This window comes from Hakea prostrata, chromosome 4 (genome assembly GCF_041222555.1).
Source record: "Hakea prostrata isolate BN-2017 chromosome 4, UWA_Hpros_2, whole genome shotgun sequence".
Classification (NCBI taxonomy): Eukaryota; Viridiplantae; Streptophyta; class Magnoliopsida; order Proteales; family Proteaceae; genus Hakea; species Hakea prostrata.
The window spans coordinates 29,947,612-29,973,384 of record NC_142603.1 but is presented as its reverse complement, the minus strand read 5'-3'; the positions used below and the strand labels follow the sequence as shown (position 1 = coordinate 29,973,384).

The 25,773-nt window shown below is 38.4% G+C and overlaps 1 protein-coding gene and 1 pseudogene across 1 annotated transcript; one reads left to right on the top strand and one right to left on the bottom strand.

The window, feature by feature from the left end:
• The first annotated feature begins 14,980 nt into the window (after nucleotides 1-14,980).
• Nucleotides 14,981-23,241, top strand: LOC149018667 (protein FAR1-RELATED SEQUENCE 5-like). The gene is given in 6 exon segments (XM_089153940.1): nucleotides 14,981-15,441; nucleotides 15,635-16,556; nucleotides 20,685-21,471; nucleotides 21,473-22,891; nucleotides 22,971-23,033; nucleotides 23,107-23,241. Coding segments are annotated over 4 exon segments (2,397 nt in total). The 5' UTR covers nucleotides 14,981-15,441; nucleotides 15,635-16,556; nucleotides 20,685-20,691.
• Nucleotides 17,418-19,845, bottom strand: LOC149018668 (protein MET1, chloroplastic-like; annotated as a pseudogene).
• Nucleotides 23,242-25,773: the final 2,532 nt, after the last annotated feature.

Here is a 25,773-nt window from a genome sequence, read left to right as displayed (position 1 = left end):
TCTTCATGGGAACATTTGCAATCAAATCAAGGACATTAACATGAACTTGATAATGTTGGAAGGAAAACACGTTGAACACAAGGTTATATCATTGGTCAAAAGAACCCCAAAACTCCTCCATTGCGTTGTGCAATATTCTCACTAATTATGCGTTTATATTTAATAACACATGCTTATCTTTTTACCCCTACCATGAAGTGTCTAACTTAGTTTTCACAGTTGAAACTATGGATACATGCTGTTGAATCTCTATACTATAGCTTAGTTACTAATCGAGCCTTTATTTAAAGGACTTACTATTGCCTCCACAATGCCGACACTATTCAAAGGCCTTAAACATAAGACATGGAATGCCAAATTGACTATCTGTTAGAATAACTAATGCCCCTTGTATCATAACTTATACTATCTCACCTCTTAATTTTTAAGAATATTTCTATCCCATGCTTACACTTTAAATCAAAGGATTGGTATTAAATTGTCTAAGAACCACGTGCATCTACGCGTGACATTTTTCTAGTATATATATATATATATATATGTGTGTGTGTGTGTGTGTGTGTGTGTGTGTGTGTTTCTACATGTGATGAAAGTTGTTTAAATCTTGGAAAATTTTTGTGAGAACTTCTTTAATTAGATGAGATGGTGATATCTGACATAGACAAAGGGATATATTGGTAAGAAAGTGTGACTAGATTCAATTTAAAGGAGTTTAAAGTGGTAGGAAAAAGCTTAACATTTTTATTTGAGAAGTTTGCAAAAAATGATACACTAGTAGTGGCACTATATCCTTATAGGTCTGTAGATAACACATTTGGAGGATGAAGAGTCATGTGGCTACCTTACCGTAGGGCGATATTGCTAGGACATCTTTATTTCATTAGTTTTCTTCCTTTGACTCTTAGATTTCTCTTCTTTCTTTCGATTTGCATACTCTTCCAAATCCATTTAGCCAATTCCAGTTAATTGTGATGAGATTAGGTTGTTGTCTATATTGTAGAGATATATGCTATAACAATGTAACAAAATCAAGTGGCTATGGTTCTCTTTGGTATAGTTTAAATTTATGATTACTTGACCTATAAACATAAATAAATGACTTGGTATGATTATGACCCATTTTCTTATTAAAATAACCGATTTAAACATAATCTCATTATAATCTAGGGTTGTCTATGAATTATCACCATAAACTATGAATTTTTGTTTATGCAGCGCAGGAATCATTAATGAACATGCGTAGAATTATTACTTAAGTAGGAGTAAGAAGGGGTAAGAAGGTAAAGTTAAAAAAAAAATAAAAAATACAACAAAACCTCGTTTTTTTCTCTCTCTAGCCTTTACATTGCGCTGATTTTCACTCTAACAATATTTTAATAATATTAAAAACTACCCAAACCAATAAAAGTGAGCTAAAATCAAAACTAACAATATATATTTTACAAGGTAAACTAAAAACCAAACTGATGATACTTAACATATTATTCACCCAATAATATCAAACATATTTCTTGTTATATAATATAGGGATAATTACTATTGCCCCCTTATACTTTGGGTTTTATTACTAATCAAACCCCCTTCATTGTGAAATTACTATTGCCCCCCTCACTTCTAAAGGTGTTAAGTGGATGTTAACATCAAATATGAAATGTCTATTTTGCCCTTAAAATTAAGAAGTAAAAAATATGGCATTACCCTTATTTATAAAAACTATATTGCATGTCAATTATATCCTTAAAATCTTATATTTTATAATTAGTTTTGGATTTGGTGGGACCACATACTTATGATTGTTGAAACTTTCACATTCCACTTAAATTTTTCATAATCACCATGATGGAAGTTTTACAAACAAATTAGCATATAAGATATAATTGATAAAAATTTGGTAACATACATAATGTCAGCATATATTAGGTGATTTTCAATTTTCAGCTTTAAATTAAAATTGATATTTCTTAATATTTTAGTTTCTATTTAATTACATCTTTCCTTTATTTGGTGATTTATTTTTAGAGAAAAAAAATCACATCTTTCCTTTATTTGGTGGTTTCTTTTTAAAAAAGAAAAGTGAAATTAAAGTTAATTTTTTTCCTATTAAGGGTAGTATTATAACTTGAAAAAAGAGCAAATAAGTAAAAAGATAATTGCAGGGTTATTTTTTGGATTTTGAAAAAATATATAGATGCCACATCATCAGTAAACTGACGGAGCTTAACGGTAGGGGGGCATTAGTAATTGTTGACAAAGTTAAAGGTTGGAATAGTAATTTTAAAAAGTACAGGGGATAAAGTAGTAATAAAATCAAAGTACAAGGAGGCAACAGTAATTATCCCTATAATATATTATGCCTAGTAGTAACCAAGTAAAAGTTATTTATTACTCACAACCTATTATTACAATTGATTATTAAATAGATCATAAACATAAACACAAAATATGCCATATAGAGCCTATAATAGTTGAAATTGGATTATTCTAGGACTCATGTTCTATTTTTGTTGCTATCAGAGGGACTTATGCTTCAGTGTCTACACCCACCATGGAAGCTAAGGCAAATTAGAAATGTCATTTCTCTCAGCAGTCGTCCTAGTCTAGGTACTGCATCATTTCCTTTAATTGTTCGCTGTTAATTGTGGTTCTTGTTGATGCAGAATTTTGCTCGTCCGCACCATCAACTTCTTCTTGCAAGAATGTGCTCGACCGCGTCGAGTAACACCTCTGCAGCCCAAGTTAGTTGAGAAGAAAATTTGTGATTGGAAAAGCAGATCTTAATGACCCAATAGTCAGTTGGAGTGATTCCCTTCCAAAAAACTTACCTTCATATTGATGTGGGCATGCCATTTTATAGTTGAATTTACGGGCCATGTAGTAAATGAATTTTGTTTTGAACTCTATCTTCATTTGTTGAGAGGCAATGTTCTACTCAAATTATCATTGTTGAGTTCGATTCAAACTCTACGAGTGAATCCGAACTTCCCTATTCGGTTAGGATTCGGCTCCTAACTTAAAGGTGGTTATTAGTCCGTAAATCATTTGTAACTTTTATTCATGGTTCAACCCGTATTTGCTCAGTCCACGGCTTTTATGGTCGGATCGAATTGGTTCGTTTTATTCTATCCGTATCATAAACCCCATAGTCTTTAAGTTTGAGCCTCTTGATGCTCGAATTTAGAGACTATTCTTTATGCCCAACACAAAGGAGCTTGTCGTCGATCAATTTCATTTAGATAATGCCTATTGAGTCCTTAGTTGACGTATTGACGGTGGAAATACGTTGTTCGAGAAAAAAGGTTGCTAAGTCTGCGCACATCTTCCAAAATCTGCCTTTTTCGACATGTGGCCATATCTCCATGGAGTGACGTAATGGTATTTCGAATTTAAAAGGTCTTTAATCCCCAACGTTAAGATGGTTCAGATCTGATCCTTTTATTTCGAATCTTCAATGAAGTTCAATCATCGTTTCAGCTGACTCGTTGGATGTTGTTTTTTTTATCAACGTTGGAGAGGGTTCTCTTGAGAAGCTCGACATTCTCTAACAACTTTAGAACATAATGACACATTTTAAAATGAAAAAAATATTAAATAGGGCTTCAAAATCATCAATTATCCAAAATGCCCTTTTTTCCCAAAACTAGGCTGGTCGCCTAGGGCAACCAGGGCAAGCAACCAATCCCTGGTACTTTTGTTCCAAGAGTGATATTGATGCTCGAAAGCCCTACTTCCTTCTTGGGTCCTTTTCTAGGTTATAGAATGGTCTTTCCAGGTTTTCAGGACCTTCTACTTGTGTCATTACTATATTTTTGATCCATCTACCAAGTTAGTCAATGTTCGAGATAGATCTTCTTCCATATTCTAATAGAACTCCCAACTTAGCATCATCTCCATCTACTTTCATTCATTGGAGTCTAATCCAATGGTGTCTATTTGGATTGCCCATAGTTGCCTTCTTCCCGCACTTCGGGTTTCGGACCTACAATATGGATTTCCGGGTTAGGATTTTGAGGGATTTCTCAATTCTCTCTGTGTCCCTTCCGAGCACGAACGTGCCCATAAACCTCAAGTTGGGGAGTTCGCCATTTATAATGATGCTCTCAAGAGCATATTCAGGCTCCTCATCCACTCGGTGTTTGAGAAAATTTTGATCATTTTGGTGTGTGTCCGGGAATGTTGGCGCCAAATAGTTGGCATAACATAGTTATGTTTTTGGGGTTTTTGCCAACAGCCAGAGGTAAGTATTACCCCCACCCTTAACCTGCGTTTTTTATTTTTAATAATAATAATGGCCAAGAAACAAGAACAAGCTCTTTGGTTCTACGTTTCAAAGCGGACCTCTTCACAGTTAGGATGGGATGGAAACTTCGTCGGCGAAGGTACCCTCCCAACCAATACCAAGGGACGGAGACCTAGGTTTATTTTTGTCCGACCTCCTTGTAACCCTTCTTTCCCAATCATTTGGTCTAGGTGTGAAATCCAACCCTTTCCTAACCCTGACCCTGACCTGGATCCATTGGTGTTTGTAGGTCCAAAGACCCGGAGTAGTGGAAGAAGAGACTTGTGGGCCCTCATAGTCGAAGATTCGGTGTTTGACTTAGAGCCTATGGATATTGACAATGATGCCCCTTACTTGGATACACTGTCAGTGTTCAGTGAGAAATTACACTTAGAAGGGGGGAGCGTAGTTGAAGTACGGGACACTTCCGATCTCATTCCGAAGGTATTTATCTATTCTAGACTTGTAGGAGAAAACCCAACTCAATTTGGATCAGTCTGACCTTCCATTTCACTAAGCGAAGTTCTTTGTTTCAGGCTTGGTTGACTGGCCAGTCGATCAACAGATTAATAAATTCGAAAATCACAAAATTCCCTATTATTTTAACCCTACTTTATGGGAACTTGTGAATAGAAGCCTAACCTAATCATTGGTACTCCAGAGCTAGAGGAGTGAGCTTCCCAAAGCCCTCTCTTGAAGTTGGTGAAGATTCTTGGTCTCAATCATTGCCTTCCATCTCCATTGCTTCCTCAAGGTATGATTTCTCTCTCTCATTCTCTAATCTACTCTTTCCTCCACTCTTTCTCACTATTGAGACTATGGCTGAAGTGCTACAACCTTGCAAACACTTGATCATGTGTTTCCCCTTTCATCTCCATTAATTTCTTTTCATTCTTGCTATGCTATGCATTCAATACAATCAATAGCATTGCATTTCTATGATTCTTGTCATTCCAACTTGTCTTATTAACCTAAACTGATGTGTAGATGCATGCAAGGTCTTATTTACTATTGGTTTATGATTCTAGTATAGTTCTTATCACTTCCTTAGCTGATTCCCCATCATCCCTTGCCATTGCAACAAATTCCATTTCAATTCTTGATGTTTTATAGAACATAGGGTTTCAATTTTGGTATTCCTAATTGGACCATTGGATCATGATAATTTTCATTGTATAGTGTCCTTATATTGCTATGATCATTCCCTCCAAGTTTCGGATCAATCCGAGACCCGGAAGATCGGTTTGGCCCAATTTCCCTATGCTGCCCGTTTGATCCTCTTGATCCTCTTGGTCAACTAGTCGGTTGACGGATCAATCGACCAAAGGAAAACAGCAACTCAACATTTGCTCATTTCGCTCAGTTTGATCTCCGATTTGATTGTTTCCTTCTTTAATGTTGCAAATATGTTGTCTAGGGTTCAAGCACTAAGTTGGGGACTATTCTAAGTGGTATTTGCTATTATTCCCGATTCGATTAAGGTAAGGACAATTATACCCATATGACATGGATTATGTGTTTATTCAATGATGATTGGCAACTTGATATGCTTTTCTTATCAATTCTATTTAGACATCATATGACTATTGTAGTTGTCTTTTAACAGTAGTAACATGTTTAATTACTCTTGTATATCATGTCTATTTAATTATTGTTATTTACATTACACTTGAATTATGCGATGTTATGATATGACTTTCAATATGATGATGTATCATGTATGTGTGATATGATGAATTGAGAATGTGATTGGATAAGTATAATTTGGGATTGAGGAATGTCCTATTGACATTTCTATCCTTGGACATCGGAGGGAATAGTATGGGATGTTCTCCGAAGGTGTCCATCGACGCTTTTCCGAATTATTGGATGTCATATATAGGACTTGTCTAGGTGTATGGCTAGGATGTCCTTGTCATATCAGACCCGAATCGGAAGGGTATTGAGACCAAACAACCCGTGGTAGTAGTATCGTATGATGGCCGCTCAAGACTGGTAACTAACCTGTGAGAGGATATAGATCATATTACGGATACCCAAAAGGGGCCATTGTTGGTAGGGTTGCAAATAGTTAGACTTGGGCTCACGGGTGCTCGAAGATCGGTGAGTCATATCCGTGAGAGGACGTGAGAGCTTCCCGTCTACTATTTGTGGATGACCAATGGGGGTTGATGAGTCCGGTGAGTAATATCCATGACTCTAGTGTGAAGGATACCGGAAAGGATCGCCCAGGGCTAGGAATGGACGTATCTGGATCTGACATGGTATGACTGAGTAGATGACTTGCATTGGGCTAGGCTTTACCATGACATGCGCCAATACTTATACCAATGGTGATGTGAGAGAGTGGTAATCTAAACCCCAACCATGGAGTTGTCTGAGATGGATGCAGGACCCAATTCACACCGGAGAACCCAAGATACCTGATGGTTGAGGGAAGAGCGATTTGAGACCTACCCAAAGAAGTATGGTGCTATGACTTAAAAGCATGTCTATCATAGAGATTAGCATATGTAGAGTTAGAATCATAATTGCATCATCTGTCTCATATCATTTGCATCATGTTATGACTTGTATCATATGGTTTATGTATTATGGATTAACTGCCTTGTTGAGTTCCTTTGAACTCATTCCTTTCTGTGCATTTGTTTCGTTAGACTATTCCATAGGTTTTGAAGAGTCCGATGGCACGTCCTTCGAAGCACCCTATGATGGGCCACACTACCCTTAGGGTAGTGGCTACTATGAAGATTATTGTGAGGGTACCGAAGAGGACTATGCTGCACACCAGGATTAGCCCAGCACTAGTGTTGGAGCAGCTATACTGGACTTCGGATATTTATACTTATGAGGATGTGTTTTATATGACCGAAGAAACATTTGTTTAATGTTACATTTTGAATTCTTATTAAGACCAGATTTGTAATTTAATCTTCTTGATATACTCTTTAGAAGTTGGTTCTGTAACTTAACTAGATTTGACTACTTTCCGCTGCTAGTGAGGGAGTGACTTTTGACCTCACATACTCGGGTATGCCCGACGGGGTACCAGCTGTGTGGATGTGACACTAGGAGTCCCTTGGCCAGCTCCAATAATTTTCAGATTTGAGAGTGTACGAGTAGATGGCTAGGAACCGCATCCTGTAGATTTGAATATTTTTGTAGTAAATGGATATTGTCTGGAATATCCGAGCATCCTACTGTTTTCAGGATTTTTATCGAGTGAGCTCTATATTGTTTTGACAACTTTGTATATTATTTCTTGAAATTTTCAAACTGTGGATGTTCGGTTGCAGTGCTGCTTAGTGAAGAAGAATTCGAAACTTCTACAATTCAGAGAGACTTCAAAGATGTGGAGGCATGCCATCTGACAAAGTTGGAGAAAGGTCAGGCATCACGGTCTTCGTCGTAGAGGGGACGTCAGTCCCCTAGGGTAGAAAAGAGGGGGAGGAGTGCGTCTGACCTTCCTCCCAGTCCAAGCAAGAAAGAGGGGAGCTTGGTAGGTCCGAGTAAGCCCCCAACAGTGGAGCAATCTACTCGGGCCCCTGTGGGCAAGGCCGTAGTTAGGGAGGAGATTCTTGGTGCTACTCCCACCCCGAGGAGCTCCACTTCCCATGCTCCTGATGGGTTGGTTCTTTGACTTGACTGGTCATTGACCGATGAGTCATTGATCTTTAATGGTCCAGATGGCTTTGGAGTCTCCAACGACTGGCTTGCAAGTGTTCTCCTCCCTGTCGACCAACATTATCTGAGGGGTTTGGGTCATCTTCAAGCCCATAATATTTTTGTGAGGTATGTGTGTATTTTTAATTCCTAATGGTCGAGCCCATTCCAGATTTTTATAGCTAGTCATAATGATTGGCCTCTTTTTGTTGCAGGATGGTTTGCGCCTTAATGTAGTCACTAGGAAAAAGTATGTATGCTGCTTGAGAAGATCACTTCTGTATTTGTAGACTCGAGGAGGGCATAAAAGAGCAAGAAGATGAACGGGCTTCTCTTCGCTCGACCAGGGATTCTTGGGTAGCTCGTGAAGGCCAAGCTAGTAAGAGAGGTCGCTGCTTTGAAAGGGACCAATGAAGCTATGGAGCTCAAGCAGACTTCCCTCCAGACTCAGCTGGAGGAAACTCAAGGATCCTTGGTCGCAGAGAGAAAACAATTGTGGGCAAGGAGGGAGAGATTGCAAGTTTGTAGAATAAACTCTATGATGTGATGAAGTTGCTCGCCTAACAAAATGTGTTAAAGAGAAGACCCAAGCACCTTTGAATACATCCCCAACGAGCTCTTCATGAAGTCATCAAGAGATGGATAAGGAAGTCTAAGTGTTGGCAGTTCATGGCCACGGTCGCCGCACATGGAAACCAAATGCTCGGCATCAAACATTCTCCAGCATTATTGGTGAGTTCAAGGACTTGGACCTTGAGAAGTTTAAGAGCCTAATCCAGGGATCTTTGACGACCTCAAGGTTCCTCGTCCTAAGTGGAATGTCAGCCTGCCAAGGTTTCCCAAGCCTTAAGGTGTCGACCTCAAATAGTTTGGCACCTGCTCGGCATGACGATTCTTCCGAGGAGGGGACAAACAGTGGTAGCTCAAGGGAGGAAGGTTCGAGTGGCGAGGAATCCGACGAGCAAAAATGATCGAACTTCTATTCCTGGTCTAGAAGTTTCCCCATCTTTTCACAAACCTAGGTATGCTTTCAATTTTGAGGACGAAATTTCTTTTAAGGGGGGGAGGATGTGAAATCCCGTACCTACCCTAATCAGGAAATTTGTTTTGTAGGTCCGAAGACCCGAAGTCAAGGTAGAAGACAGCTATGGACCCTCTCTGTTGAACCCATTCACTCTAACCTAGAACCAATGGAGATTGATAGTGAAGATCCCATCTTTGAAGCCTTGTTTGATTTTGGAAGGAGATGTAACCTAAATGATGATGGACTTGGAAGATGGACCTTGAGTACAGTGTGGACACCTTCAGAAGATCATATGAAGTCTGGTAAGACCCTTACTTAAGTTGGTTGAGGACCCAAGTGGTGAATTTGGCTTTTGGGAACCAGATTCAGCAATTTTGGCTTAAGGCTCTGCCTAGGTCGAACCCCTTGGTCAATCCAATCATCGACAAAAGCATGTCCAAGGACAGAATTGTATATTTTTGGAAGTTTTAGGTTTTGAAGTTCTATTTATATGTAACTTCGGACTAAACCTAAACACTTTGCCACTTAACTTTTGGAGAATGTGAGAAGAAGCCTAGAGCCTCCTCTTCAAGCCCAAGGTTGATTTCAAACATCCAAGCAAAATTCCTCCATTGATTCTTCTTCTACAAGGTTAGTATTCAATCCTATACTTCATTGATATATTCTCTCTACTACTTATACTATTTGTTTTGATTGTGAGGAAGGTCTTACACTACTGTAATGATCTAATCTCAGATCCTCATAGTCTTAGAGTGAATTCCCATTCACTCTATGTTCTCCTTGAGCAATATGGTGTTGTTCATTGTTTTGATTTAGCATGAGACCATGATTTACTCTTACTATAGCTATTTCGATTCTATTCCATGTTAGATCTGTTTCAAAGTTGTTTTCTATGCATGATCTACTATGCTCTTACCTATAGAATGAATCTCCATTCATTCTAGCTTTTCCGTAAGAATCCATGGATTAAGCCTTTTAGGTGATTTATTGGATTTCTATTCCAATGGCTTTGTTTGATGTTTAGATCATCATAGATAGTCTCTATATGTTATTTTAGAATTTTCCTATTAATTTTGGAGTATTCTGATGTGTTTCGAAAAGTTTCCGACCAAACTTGAAAGTCACTTTTTGTACACTATACCTTGGTCAAACCTCTTGGTCGATCCAATGGACCTAGGCAATCAACCAAAGGAGTGCCTAGAAACAACTTTGCTCCGTTTTGTCTTTGTTTCGTCTCCGATCATTATAGTTTGTTCCTTATACTTTCTAAATGTTTGTTAAGGATTACTTTGCTAATTTTTGACTTGTTCTTTAATCTTTTTCTTGGAGTTTGCAAAGTTGGATATAAGGTGAGTACCTTAATATGCACATATACATGCTTTGATATGTTAGGAGTTATACGCATGTGTTAGCTATTGTAGTTTTACTTTTTCTACATTGTATTACTTATGTAATTACATTAGACTACTCATGATATGATTTAACTACTGTTATTGATTATGAATGATGTGATTGTGAGTTGGACTATATTATGATGTTATGGAATCATGATGTGATGTAATTGCCTAGGTTGTGATTAGGGAATGGGGAATGTCCGTTTGGCGTTTCTGTCATTGGACATCAGTGGAGGTGGTATGGTACGCTTTTCTATGATGCTCCTTGACGCTTTCCCTGGTTACTGGTTAAAATACCTAGGATTATTCTAGATGAGTTTGGCTAGGAAAACCCAGTCATATCTAACCCTATCGGAAGGGGAATTGAGACCGAGTGACCCGTGGTATCAATGTGGATTCTCAAAAGACGTGCATCAGAGTCGTGGTAGGGTTACACATAATAAGTTTGGGCTCATGGGCGCTCAAGACTGGTAACCAACCCTTGGGAGGACATGAGAGTTTCCCATTTATTATATGTGATTGACCAATAGGGTTGAGAGTCTATGTTGGATACAGTGACTCTAGGAAGGGAGATATCAGAACGGGTTGCATAGACACAGGAGGGAGGCTATCATACCGGAACGGACTATTTGGTGCACAAAAGGGAGATATCCGACTCCGAGTAGATGTGACTAAATACATGATTTGCATTGGGCTAGGTATTACCCTTAACATGCGCCAGTAACCAATGGTGGTGAGCGATAGTGTTGATCTAAACCCCATCCATGGAATGTCCGAGAAAGATGCAAGACCCAATTACCACCGGAGAACCCAAAAGACGTGCATTAGATCCATGAGGGGAGTCATTTGAGACCTACCCAGAGGAGTATGGTGTTGTATCTTAATGTGTGTTTGCCAATAGAGACCAACATACCTAGAGTTAGAAGCATACTTGCATTCATTGTCTCGTATCATCGTATCATGGTTCCTTTGAACTGGTTGTAGTGGCTTATTATGAATTGAAGTACTTGCTAAGTTCTTTTGGGCTCACCCATCGATGATATGTTTTTAAATTCTATTGCAGGTATTGATTACTTCGAGAGTCAAGACATCGAAGCCATGGCGACTAACCGGTACTCTTTGCAAGGTGTTAGCTGTTACGAAGATAACGGTGAAGGCGGTTGTGTGATTATGAAGCGTACCAAGATTAATCCTATCGTGGAGCTAGTGCGACCATTCTCGATTACAAGAGTTTTGAATATGAACATACTTTATTTGAGATGAAAGAGTTGTACGAATAGAACAATTTTCTGTATGTTCTTAGTTTATTCTTGTTGTAATAGTGTAGACTTACTTTAGTTTTGATCTATTCTTCCGCATTTGGACCTATATAGTTATTTTCCGCTACACTCTATAATTGTTTTCTCGATTATAGTCGATGATATTTAAGTTTATTTCCTTTAATTGATTAATAAAGGTAAACATTGATTATTCCTTGCCCATGATTGTGTTATTGCGTTATGTAGTTATTTGGTTTTCCATAGACTTTACTGTGGGACTTGTGGAGTCACACCTCCGATATTGCAGTTAGGGTACTGGCTAGGGGGATGTGACATCTAGACTTCTCCTCAGACGTAGATGGTGGTGGTGTAGGCCCACCAATCCTGATCACTTTTTCCTTGCCCTTATTGACTGATGATGATCCAAGATGCTTACGACTCTCCCTCGTCACCAGGTCACCAGCTTGGGCGTCAACTTGAATAGACCCCCGAGAACCACCTTCTCGGGAAGCCGGAGCGGTTGCTTTCCTCCTCCGGCGGTGGCCTTCGTTGCAGATTTGGACGTTTCCTCCTTAGCTTCTTTGGCGATCTCAGCCAAAGTCTTCATTTCGGACTTTGGCAGGACCTTGGCAACAGGGCTAGGCAATCTAGAGGTTGGGAGGGTTGTCTCAGATCCAGTCCCTCCGATCTTCTTTGATTCGTTCTTTGTTGCAGCCTGTGCCTCTTTGTAGCACTAGAGGAGAGCCTCAAGACTGATGGCCATCTTTGGATCTGCAGAAAAAATGGACACATTAGTTGTTGCACACATACCAAAAAAAAAGCACACACTAAGGAAAGGAGCGGAGTAGGGGGCTTGCCATCTATGATTTTCCAAAGGAACAGAGGAGCATTGAAGTCCATCTCCCTGCCATGGACTTGAACCCCCCATCCTTGAACAAACATCTGAAAAAGTGATATGTCTTTTGGATCTAGGGCAAGCTTAACATTTAGTCTCTTCAGAATGCTCCTAGTGATGTTGGCCACTCAACAATGGCACACTCCTGGGGTGGGAGACAAACAATGTACCTATCTCTCCACCCCTTATTGCTGGTGGGAATGGTATCATCTTCTAGGACATGGAACTTACTACTAGAGGTTCCCCGCCTACTAAAGCTATACCACCCACTCTTTCTATGGTTCTTAGAGAAAAAAATGCACCTAAAGACATTTAGATTACAATTGACGTCCATGCTGAGGCAGTAACCTATGAAAGCTACGAGGCATTTCCACCCATTTGGAGCTAGCATACTAGGGTTCAGGGTGAAAAGGTATTTGCATCCCTCCCAGCATGGAGTCAAAATACAGGAAAAATTCCCCCTCTTTCAACATGCAAGCTCTCTCACAGGGTCCTAGAAGTCAATGTTTGAAGTCAACCAGAATATGGAAGGCTGTCCTCACTAGTTGGAGGTGTTGGGGACAAAACATACTGGGGAAATACAGGAGGGCCATATTTGGAAGAGAAAGAGGAATGCCTACTATCTAAGGGAATTTCAAAACCCGTGAGAGCTAGATCTCCTTCAACAGTATTTCCTACAGACGCATCTTCATACAAGGGAGCCCTCTGTTCATTATTTAAACCAGAGGCTAGGTCAGGAGAAGAAGAGGATGATGGGAACCTACCCTTGAATGGGTCACCACTGATACCTACATCCTTCCAAGTTTCTAGAGGAACTCTAGGGTTTGTGTTTCCGTAGACATCGTACTTTTTCACCAACTTCCTACCCATGCTATTAGTTGAAGAAATGGACTTACAAGGTTGAAGGTAGCAAAGAGCTTTGCAGAACACTTAGTTCGAATGAGGGAGTTTGCAGAATTCGCGAGTAGCGATAAACGAGAGAAAAGGAAGAAAAGTCGAAGTTGCTCAATTTATAGGCATTGCAAACTTGAAATCAACAGTTCAGATCTCTTTAGATCCACATCCATCAATGAACAACATTTCCATTTCTACAATGGTTCATTATTTAAAGAACATGGCAACGTGTTGGACGCCTTTGAGCAACATGCACATCATTACAGTGTACACCATTAACTGACGCAACCGTTAGAGCAATTAATGCTCTAAACGCATGCTTATCAAGACTCCTTCACTTCTCAGGGAACGATTTTGCTTCTCAACGAACTCTTGCTCTTCTTCAATTTGTCTCCACTATAGGAATCTTCATACCAAGATTTGTTACGAAGACTAGGGGGCTAATGTTATAAACATTATGGTTTGAACCCTTGGACCCCTATGGACCAAGTGAGCCAATTCGTTTGGTTCAGTCTTGGTCCATGGAGTTCATCAGGCGCTTCTCGGCATAATACTTGCTGAGAAGAGGCCTTGTAGTGATGGCCAACTGTCATGATGGACTTCTCGAATGGCTTTCATTAAGCGCCCAATTACTTACATCTCGACCAAAGTGATGTTGCAAGAGGATTTTGCGTATCTTCTCTTAGACGTCAATCAACACATTAATTTCAACATTGAATGCACTAAGATTCATTAAATGTTCGATGCTTGCAAAAAAGCTTCTCATTTTCTTAAGGCTTCCTCGAGTATAGCACCCTTACGTTTTGTCGGCCAAAGTGAGGGATAGCTGTCACATCCATGTCAACGTGAATCTGACCACCTGATTCGGTGGGATTATATACAGTTGTCCTAAATCTTCTTCGGGAAGATTGGACACTTAGCTTGCTGATCAAGCTATCCATTTGAGGCCACCACAACCCTCCATCTGGGATCAAGAAATCCAAGGGTTACGTTGCATCCTCATGATCTCAGAGGTATGAGCTTGGTATATAAGCCAACACTCTACACGAATTAGGGTAAGTCTAAGAACATTAACTCTGGGTATTTACTCTCCTGCGACTACCCAAGGTGAGATTCTCTCATCGTCTTTTTGGAGCAATTATTCCTCCCTACGAGAATTCGTGTTCACTAGATTCTGCCTTAATCATTGGAGGTGGCTTCCCATCCCCTGAGGCGGCCCAGACTCACTTTCTTTGTTTCTCAGAAACCAGGATTAATCTGATAAGGAACTAGTTGGTCCACAGTCAAATTTTGGAGCAACACACAGTTTGTTAAGAGTGGACAAGACGCCCACTTACCATCAACTAGGCCAATTAATTTGATGGTTTTAACAGACACGTTTTATTCGTTGGTGGGAAGCTTCCTCACACTTCAGCAGTTTCAACTTTCTAAGTCATTACACAAGTCAAGTCTTCTTACCAAAAAGTAAAGACAAGTGTGAGTCCTATATTTAATAGTTCATGGTACAACAAAACCCACTAACTTCCACGAACCTGATCAAATATGATTTCTGTATTTCCATTGTCCAGAGGGAAGCATTGACTTGGAAAAATTGGGAGGTTGTTGAAGTGTAGCCAGCCTGGAAGGTTGTTGAACTATAGCCAGCTACTGCTTTCACATCCAGCCAGAGGTCACCATTTATTGGATCTTACAAGGAAGCTCTGCGCGAACTACTCCAAGTCATTGTTCAAATATTGTGGACAATGGAATTAGAAGTCATATCGTACCGAAAAAAGAGATAAGTCATATATATGTCTTAATCTCCAAGGGAAAACTTAGGTTCTCGAGTTGTAGTCTTTTGATACTGCAATGGGGAAAGTTTGTTGCTCAGAAGCAGACGATGGTTTTGATCCCGCACAACTTATATTATTGATTGTCATCGTTCTTACACTGATGGTTATCTGTATTCCACAACCACGGCGGAGAGTTTTCGCTGTGTATCGCTTGTCTTGATAGATGTCTCCTGGCTTCATCCTCCTTGTCCTCTTTCCTTTCAGGTATTCTGGTTTTCCCGTTACTTCAGGTCCCCTTCCCCTTTAAGGCCACCAAGCCTCTACTTTTTTCAAGTTACAAAAATTAGAAACAGAGTGAGTTTCTTGTTCTTGACTCTTTTCTTTAACAATGAAAATCTTATTTCGTCTACTTGATTTTGTTAGCTAGAACTTACGAATTTCATGTTTACTGTAACAGTTTTCCGTGTGGGATATTCATTCAGCGATGCTATGCATACCATCGTCACCGTCACTTATCTATGAAGTTACGTCTACCACTGCTTCTTTGAGAGTTCTCAATGACAGCAACTCTCTGTAATAAGCCAGCTTTTCCCTAATTCTTTTATGCTAAATCTGTATAATTTTTTTTCCTGAGTTGAATATAGTTGCATAACTCAGGAAATACATATTGGGAAATTGAATGGAAAGAATGATAAAAGAAGTTTTTTTATGCATGAGTCCTCTCAATAGAGTATACACTAGTATTGGATCCTCTGCAATAAATTAGATCTGGATTCCAAAACAACTAACTCGGTCTCGGGTCCAAATCGTCTGTAATTCGTTTCCTGTAATTCCCTAAAATTCCCTGTCACGGTTGTGTCACGTGGCATCAGCGAATCCAACGGTCATCAAATACTAAACCTTTCATATATTTCTCTCTCTCCCCTCTCTTCCCCAAATTCAAAAATCCCTGAATCGTTCGCGGTTTTTCCGTCTCTCAGAGTTACTCTCGGTGCGAAATTCATAAAATGCCCTCTTCACTGTGTCTTTGCTGCGAAGACTCCTCTTTTTCATGAAATTTAGAAAAGCCCCGAAGAGCGAAGGCGAAGAGCGATTTTCTCATATGCGGTTTTTCCGTCTCTCAGTCACTCTCCGTGCGAAATTCAGAAAAGTCCCTCTTCACTATCGGCGGCTGTTGAAGACTCCTCTTCTTCACTATCGGCGGCTGTTGAAGACTCCTCTTCTTCACTAAAATTTAGAAAAGGACCGAAGAAGCAGCGATTTTCTCATCCCCGGCAAGGCTCACGGTTCTCTCCACTCTCTTCACAAATCAGAGTGATCGGCTGGAATTGCAGCGATCAATCTCACCTTGTCTTCTTTCCCAACGATACACGCCTGAGGTATTTTCACTCGACGAAATTCTTGCGCTTTAATTTCATTGAGGATTTGGTGTTTGATTTCACTGAGCTTTATGAGGAGATGGCGGTGGTGGTTCTTGGTTTTGATAGAGTTGAGTTGAGGTTTTGAAAATCACGTGGTTTGCAGAAAAGCAATCCTTCATTTCATAGTGATTCATAAAAAACAGAATAGAGTAGCCACTTGAGTATAGGATGATTACTAGCTTGTCGCAGGGATAGCACTCAAATTCAAAATTCAAATAACTTGAAGGGACACAGCTCTCTACTATAATAATATATACAAAGAATGAAAAATCATGATTTCCTTAGCTACATTAGTACATTGGAACAAAATGTAGTTTCCTTAGCTTCATGATTCACAATGTAACAATAAAGTGAATCATACAGTTTCACGCGAGATCAATTTCAACATATCAGTATTCTCACTCCAGATTCCTGAGAAACAGAACCAGTAACTCTCTCTCTTGAGCAATTCATTCATCAGAAAAAATTTCACAATATCAAAGGCACAGATTAGGATCTACCCTTCCTTGTTTGACCCTTCAAAATCTAAGAAGATGTATTCTCCACCTCCTTTATTGAATAATTTCATTCTTTTACAAGAGTAGCAAAAATATGTAGTTGGGAAATTTTCCTTATACATGTAAGGCCACTTTATTATGATCTTTTTTCCCCATTCCAACTATTCTACTATCCATACAGGCAAAAGATTGTAAGTGAACAAAAGACCACAAACCTAAACTACTAACAGAAACTAATGTTTCTGGAACTCTTCTCCACAACATCCCAATGAGAGTGAGTGCACCGTAAACGAAATTATTCAAGGAGAAAGAGTCAAAAGTTTTACGGATCCCACTTATGATTTGGAATATCTATGAGTTGAATGATTGCTGAATCACACCATGGGACTTCGCGATGTGAACTCATGGCGTATTTCTTGTTGAATATGCCAAAAATCGATTTGATTGCATTGATGGCATTCTCATTGATGAAAGACTCATCAAATCTATTCAGTAGAGGCTCAAATTCTTCTGATGTCCTTAGGTTGGCCAAATCAGGATCTGTCTGAATTCTCTGGAATTGCAGCAGCATAGAATGTCAGGTGGTCTTTAGGCATAATTGTTGAGAAATCATTTCAGTAAGAACTGTATTTTCATATCCATTATTCAGAGCTTCTTCAAGTGCAGAGAGTCCAGCTTGTACCTGCCAAAGAGAACTAAAACATTAAGCAGTGAAAAAGAAGATCAAACAAAATTTAGAATTGTAGAAGCCAGAATGTTCCTGCCTTGATCAACTATTGGAATTTACAGTATAGGTGTATACCAGAAAAATTTATGCAGCAGAAAAGACAATCTATACAAAATTACCACGACTGTGGCTGAGAGCATTGTATGACAGCACTAAGGAGACTAGTGCTGTACCTGGTTAAGTTTGGAATAACAGCAAGCTACATTGTAACTTGCTACTGATGCTTCATTTGGTTTTGGTTTTGATCCCAATACTGATTCAAATTTCTCCAGTGCTTCTTCATGTTTTGCCTCCCTTGTGTTATAAACAAAGAAAACTCTAGTTAGGAGCTGGAGGACAAACAACCAAACGCCGTATACTCAACTCAAAATTAAAATTGATTTGTAACTTTATACTTTAAATGGTCAAAGGTATTGCTTTACCAAAAAATATCAGAATGTTAAAATAGAAAGAACTAACCCATAAACTCACCAATAAGAAAGTAAGCAACTTGAAGGGGAAGAAAAAAAAATCATTTTACCTAATACTTACTTGTAGAGTTGTAACCCCTCACGAAGGTCCTTTTCTGTTCGTTCTTTTTGTTCAACTTTTCTCAAATAATTTTGCATCTGAAAACAAAATCCTTCCATAGTGAATTAAGAGTAATCAAGTGCTGATACTTTTGCCAACTACACTATCCCAAATTTTCACAGTGAAAATTGGAACTCACTTGAATATCCCTCACTCTAGTACTGATCACACCAGAATTCCTCTCAACTCTGATAATCTCCTTCTCGGTTAGATCACCTCTAGTTTCTACTTTTCCTGGCAAGATTAGGCATATCAAAAGATGGATGAGTATATGGATATTGGGTGGAACTTGAAAATGCACGATGGGAACCTAGTAAGAAGAACCCTTTATCCTTGAGTTCCTAAATAGAAGTGAAGATCAAAATGGCCATGACACAATGCATGATGAACAAACCGGATCTCTTCTGCATTCGCATGAGTAAAGGACCAACTCTCTGACGGATGGTATACATGGTCCTCCCATACTCAGCAGCAGGCCATATTTCAGGTCCAAACACAGCACTGCCAAAGAAAAGAAGTATACCACTTCATATATCAAAGTGGCAGAACTATAACTGAAAAATTATTTGAAGAATCAAGTACAAACTGCAGAGGAAAACAAAAACATCAGAATCTGATGTATTATTCATAAATAATACAGTACCAGTCACAGACAATTCTTCTAAACCAAATACAAAAATACTCATATTCTTCTTTAAGCAGCTCCCCCAAGAAAAAAAGGAATATGTGCAACTCACAAGTCAGCGATTACATACAAGCTTAGCAGCAAGAGATGAAAACAAGAAAACTAGAGTAAGAAAAAGAAACCTGGTTGCAAGTACTTTATCCCCAACAGTGAACTTTCCAGTTTTGTTGGCTGAGCCTCCCGGAGCAATGGCATCAATGTAGGTACCTCCATCACTGCCCTTGAGAAACCTCAACCCTTATGGCTGATCTAATTCTACCTCATACTCTTCATATTTCTGTTCCTCCTCTTCTCCTTCTCCTCCTTTACCTTCACTCTCTGATTTTGATGACTCTGATTCAGTGACGGATGCTTTAGAGATTAAATTGGAAGGTTTAATCGACCCGGTATTGAAGATATTTATTGAAGAGTCTGAGAATTAATAATTTGGAATCCAAGAGAAGCATAGCTTTGGAGGGAAGTTGAGGCATGGGTTTTGCCTAATGTCTGGTGTTCGTCTTGGTAATGGAGGAGAAGAACAGAGAGAAGCGCAGCTGCTTGAAGCCATAGTGATTGTGGTGGATTTGTACCGTTCTGATCAGAGATAAGGATCAGGATCTTCTTCTGTGGAGAAGGTGAAAGCAATACAACCCATCTGGCAGTGACTCTCCAAAAGAATAGTAGTTGCAGAGTTAAGGGAGGTATGGATTGGGAGGGACATGACTAGTGATTTTAAATCAATGTTAGATAAGTGTGTGTCATATGTATGTGATTTTTACTTTTCTGTTTTTATGCTTTTATCTTTATCTGTTTGGAAGGCTCCCAGCTGTGGATATATAAGATAGGGAAAGCTTGGTAGAAAAGCAAATAGGAGTCAAAATTCAGGATCTAGTATGAATTGGTAAGGTTGGGAAAGCAAGAGTTCAGTGTGAGGTCTAATTGAAAGGTAGAGTTAGGGCAAAGCCAGGATTTAATGGTTAGATTTGGTGATCAAGTTACTGTAGTGTAGATTATATGTTGGAAGTTGCAACTAAATCAGGTTGTTTAATATCCAGTTAAGGAGGATTCTTGTAGAAGCAGGACTGAAGGGTTAAATGATAATTTCAAGCAACCCACTGGGTGGATAAATATGAAGTTTGGGTGGAGTCTCCCTTCGGGTTAGAAAAAACTCGATCAAAAAGTTTAAGCAGTTTTTAACTGTTTGAGATGGCTGGGCAGCATTCCCTTCAAAAATACCTTGTATATGACCTACTAGAAGTAGAGAAGAATGGTTGTAGGTCTTAACTATTAGATATGGATGGGAAAAATTCTTGTCAAAAACACCTTTCATATGACCTTCTAGAAGTAAAGAAACAATAGTTGCAGGTTTTTCAGAGCAGCGAGCTTACCGAGTAATTTGAAAACAAGTCTGGACCTTTTTTACTGGACTTGTTATGTTAGAGATTGTAAAATTTTCCTTGCCCCAAGGACTTAAATTAAATGTTGTTGGTAGTAGTAATATTTCTTGTATTATATTAAATGTGATTCCAAGGATAATTTGTCTTTTTCTCTAGGTTATATTTTTTGGGGTATACTTTTTAGTTCAAATTTTTTATTTCGATAATTTTCTTCTCATGGTTATTGTTCAGGTGAGTTATGGATAATCTAATGGATAAAGACATAGGTCTATATGATGAAAGTAAGCCTAAGATTGGAATGCAGTTTGATTATGAAAACGTGGCATTTAATTTTTATAATGATTATGGAGGAATTTTGGGTTTTAGTGTCAGAAGAGGGTTTGTAAATAGAAGTAAAAAAGATAATTCAATTATAACTTCAAGGAGTTTCGTATGCAATAAACAAGGCAATCGGCAAAAGGACAAGCGTGCTATTGGTATAACTAAAAGTCGAGCGGAGATGAGAACTAACTATCCTGCTCATATGACAATACAAATTATGAAAAATGGGATATACGAATGCTATAGTTTTGTTGAAGATCACAATCATGAGCTTCATATACCATCTACCACTCACATGATGCGGTCACAACGGAAAGTTTCAGAAGTACATGCATATGAGCTTGATTTGGGCACTAATTCTGGCATAGAAAATAAAGCCATGTTACAGTATATGAGTAAACAAGCAGGTGGGAAGGAAAGTTTAGGTTTTACAGCTGTAGATCATTACAATTATCTTCGTAGTAAACGTCAACATAACTTGTGTTATGGTGAAGCAGGGGGTTTGTTACAATATTTTGCAAACCAAACAAGGCTCAATCCTTCTTTTACTTATAGTGTACAGTTGGATATGGAAGAACATATTACAAATTTATTTTGGGCTGACGCAAGAATGATAATAGATTATGGAATATTCGGTGATGTGGTTATATTTGATACAACATTTGGTACAAACAACGAGAGTAGACCTTTTGGCATTTTTTTCTGGATTTAACCATCACAGAGGAGTCATTATATTTGGGGCAGCACTTTTGTATGATGAGACGATTGATTCTTTCAAATGGTTGTTTCAGACTTTCTTAGCAACTCATGGGCAAAAACAACCTATAACAATTTTTACAGATCAGGATGCTGCAATGGCAAATGCAATATCTGAGGTATTTCCTAAGACATGGCATGGTTTGTGTACCTGGCATATAATGCAAAATGGAATTAAACATCTAGGCAATTTAATGAAGGACGGATCAAGCTTCTTTTCAGATTTTAAGAAATGTGTATATCAGTATGATGATGAAGTACAATTCGAAACTGCATGGGAACAATTAAGGTGTCACTATCAGGTTGAAAAGGGCTCATGGTTAGATCGTATTCATGGACTCAAACAGAAGTGGGCTAAGTGTTATATGAAGAATACATTCACAGGAGGCATACAGAGTACCCAAGTGAGTGAAAGTATAAATGCTGACTTGAAGAAATGTACGAAGTCTACTTTGGACATTATTCGGTTTTTAAATAGTTTTGATGGGGTGGTCAATGATAAACGAGCTAACGAATTAAAATCTGAGTTTGAGGCAAGAAATAAGCTCCCAAGGAACTTATTTCCTCAGACACCCATCATGATACAAGCAGCAAAAATATACAGTCCTTACATCTTTGATGAATTCCACAATGAGTATACATGGGCTGGTTCTTGCTCCATAAAGTGGAAGGATGAAAGTGATAGCTTGCATAAATATGTAATTGGTGCTTCTGGTTTGAAGGTTGAATTTAGTGTTGAATGTAATCCATCTGAATCAATTGTTCGTTGCAGTTGTAGGAAATTCGAGACCTTTGGCATCCTGTGTTCTCATGCTTTGAAAATTTTTGAGAGATTAGATATTAAGTTTATTCCAGAAGCATATGTTTTGAACAGATGGACACGTGAAGCAAGAAGCATGGTGGTGGAAAATAGTAAAGGAATACAAGTTGAGGAAGATCCTAAGTTGGATTCAACACAGCGTTATAGGATCCTTTGTCGAAAACTAATAAATATTGCCTCACAAGCATGTAATTCAGTCGAGGGATATATGTTGGTCAACAATATTACAAGTGATTTGTATAAACAATTGGACAATCTTGTCACACATACCCCAAATACAAATCTAGATGAAGAAACTGATAATCTTAATCTGAATATTGGCAAAGGGCTTAAAAAGAAAGAGAGGAAGAAGAAAACGAGCTCTACAACAAGTAAACGGCTAAAACCTTGGAATGAAACACAAGCAAAAAGAAAGAAAAAAAGGCCAGGTTCATCCAATGCTTCTAGAGCCCCCTCCACAGTATGTGATATAGTAAATCTGAATCACTCAGACGGAACTCAAAGAAGTGCAGACAAACTTGGCTACATGGATCTACTTCTGGTACTTTTTGCTCATCTTGATTTTCTTAATTTTAACATCTTTGCTTCATTTTTTTCATTAACAGTCTGGTACTTTACAGTCTCAAGGGTCATTAGATGAGTCAATACGTGGTATATGTTCCTCCCAAACCTTTGTAGTCCAGGTATTGTTTTTCACCTGAAGAAGTATATGTTGAGATATTGTATTTGAAAATTTCTTCATGTATTCATGCATAGGTGAATGATGATGATCCATTTGATTCGCAGGCTGTCTCCTCCTTTGCACCTACTACTTTAATGGCGGATCCAATTGTTGAACCAAATACAATCTTGCAAGCTGAAAACAACACTCCAAAGTTTGGTCTAAGTTAGGGTTACTCTATAGTTTTTAATATAAGACATGATTACTTGTTTGGTTGTAAGAATTTTAACATTTGAATTGTAATACTGTTGGTAGGTTTTAATATTCAATTGTTTTTCATTATGATTGGTATTCTACTCTGTTTGGTTTGTAAATCATACATCAGCCCTTGTGTGATTCATATAATTTTTTTGTCATAGACTTTGACTAACATGTTTTGAAATGTAGGTGAGTCTTTAGCTCAAACTAGGAAGAGCACCTGGGTTTGTTCCTAGGAGATGATGGTTCAAATCCATCAAGACTCATATAAACTTGCTAAAGACTTTGTTTTGTTCCTAGGGGAAAAGACTGTTTATGCTATATTAGTTGCTAAAACTTGAAACAGAAAATGCAAATCTCAGTTCAACACATCTTTCTTGCCTAGCTGACCAGTTCAGCTGATCATCTCCTCTGTATTTTAACGTTACTTCCTTAGTTGACATTATTGATTACTTCCTGATAATCATTAATCCAACATGAAAGATGTGGTTGAACATCTATCAATCATTATTTCCTTTTCTTATGCTTGGCAGGCTTTTTTTTTTTTTTTTTTTTTGCTGTTTTTCAGAGTTGGATGTCCAAAAAGTTCATGACTGGAAGGTAATAAGTAATCACTTCACAAGTTGGTATTTGTTAAACATTACCTTGTTTCTCTTTTCAAATTTCCATTCTAAAAAAAGTTCGTTTCTGTGAGATTGAGTAAATGGATTTAACTTCTGGTAAGACATAATTTAAACCAACTAAATACAAGCCATGCATGGGAAGTCACCAATCACCTGAACATGAGTCAATGAGTCTTGATGGGCTCGAACCATCATCTTCTAGGAAGACCTAGATGCTCTTCCATTTTGAGCTAAAGACTCAAACAGGAAGCTAATAATTACCTTCAATGTATTTAGGAACAACAAGTGCAAACTTTGAGATCCATCTAATGCCATGTTATTCAGTTTTTATTCCTGCAGAAATACAGAAATTCAGAAATACAGAAAGGATGGGTAGGAGATCCATCTAATTTTGCCTAGCCATATCTAACAGCTAAGACCTACAACCGATCATCTTTCCTCAAGTCTCATCAAACCCATTTCACCAAGAGAGAGAATGCATTACTGAGTAAGAATACACAGGAGTGATCTAGTTTAGGAATGCGTTCTAAAAGCAGAATTTGAGGTACATGCAGGAAACAGAGACCTATAATACTCCAACATTGCAATCTTGTGGCAAGTAGATAAGATTGTGACAAATTCCTGCTTGGGTCTTACATAGCCCAATAAAAAATCGAAGTAACTGTTCCATAGTCCATTTTGGAATGAATCTTCAAGAAAACATGCACACCTATGGTCTCATGAACATCGATTTCACTTGAATCACGCAGGAGAAAAGAACATCTAGACATACCTCTGCTCATTCAGGCCGTGTACAATAATGGCAACTCCCCTGCAGAATTTGAAGATGTATATTAGTAGCCAGATTGCAACTAAAAAACATTGAGTCTACTGAATATGAACCTGAAAAATACATTAAATAGTAGGAGAGTTTAAGTGCCTATAAATAAAACCCATCTCAGTGGTCAAATTTCAGCACAACAAGCACTATAAGTGCCTCAAAAGCAAGCGTAAGTGATAAAAATCACAAATGCCACTAGTATGAAATGCATTATAGTAATTTTATGGAACTTCAAATTTACCTTGTAAAGAGTAGCCTATTGTGCTTTTGCTAGAATTTTGACCAGTGAGATGGGTGTGAAGCCCTCTTGTCATACAGACATATCTTTCAGGTGCAAGGATTTGGTGCCTGGCTTATTATGACAAAACTAGATGATGCTAAGATGTTTTGGATATAATCTAGTTAAACACTTGGCATAGATTATGACAAGACAAACAATCAATACATACCAACCATAATTGTCAACAACAATCTATGAACATTATTCTGAAGCTTTAGACAGAGTACACAGATCCAATTGTTAGATAGATCTGTCATCATACCTTTCCAGCACTACTTCCAACAGCCATGAGGTAACCCCCGTAGTCATCAAACTCTAATGCAGTAACCTCCTAAATCAGACCCCAAAAAAAATAATTTCAGCTTTTCAGGACCAAAGAAACAAATTAATGATATAATTTGAGTTTCAACAGGATGATCAAGATGAAAGTAGTTAAAATGACCAAGTGACCAAAGTAACAGGAAGTTCTCACAATTATTAACAGTTTTTTGCTTATCTTGCAATGGTTCAGCAAATTCATATATATATATATCTCTTTAAGGGAGGGAAGTCAACAAAAGGAAGTAGGAACATTAATGGGATGGGATGAAGAAAAACACTTCCTCAATTCCATGAAGAACATGGAAGGCGAGAGTTTTCATGGACCATTAGAATGCCTTGTACAACAGAAATATCTCCACTGACATACATGTACCTTACCTGATCAACATCACTAGCAGGCGTAATAGCATTTATTCTGCCAACTGAAGATTTTGTCCTTGGATCAAAACATTCAACTGCT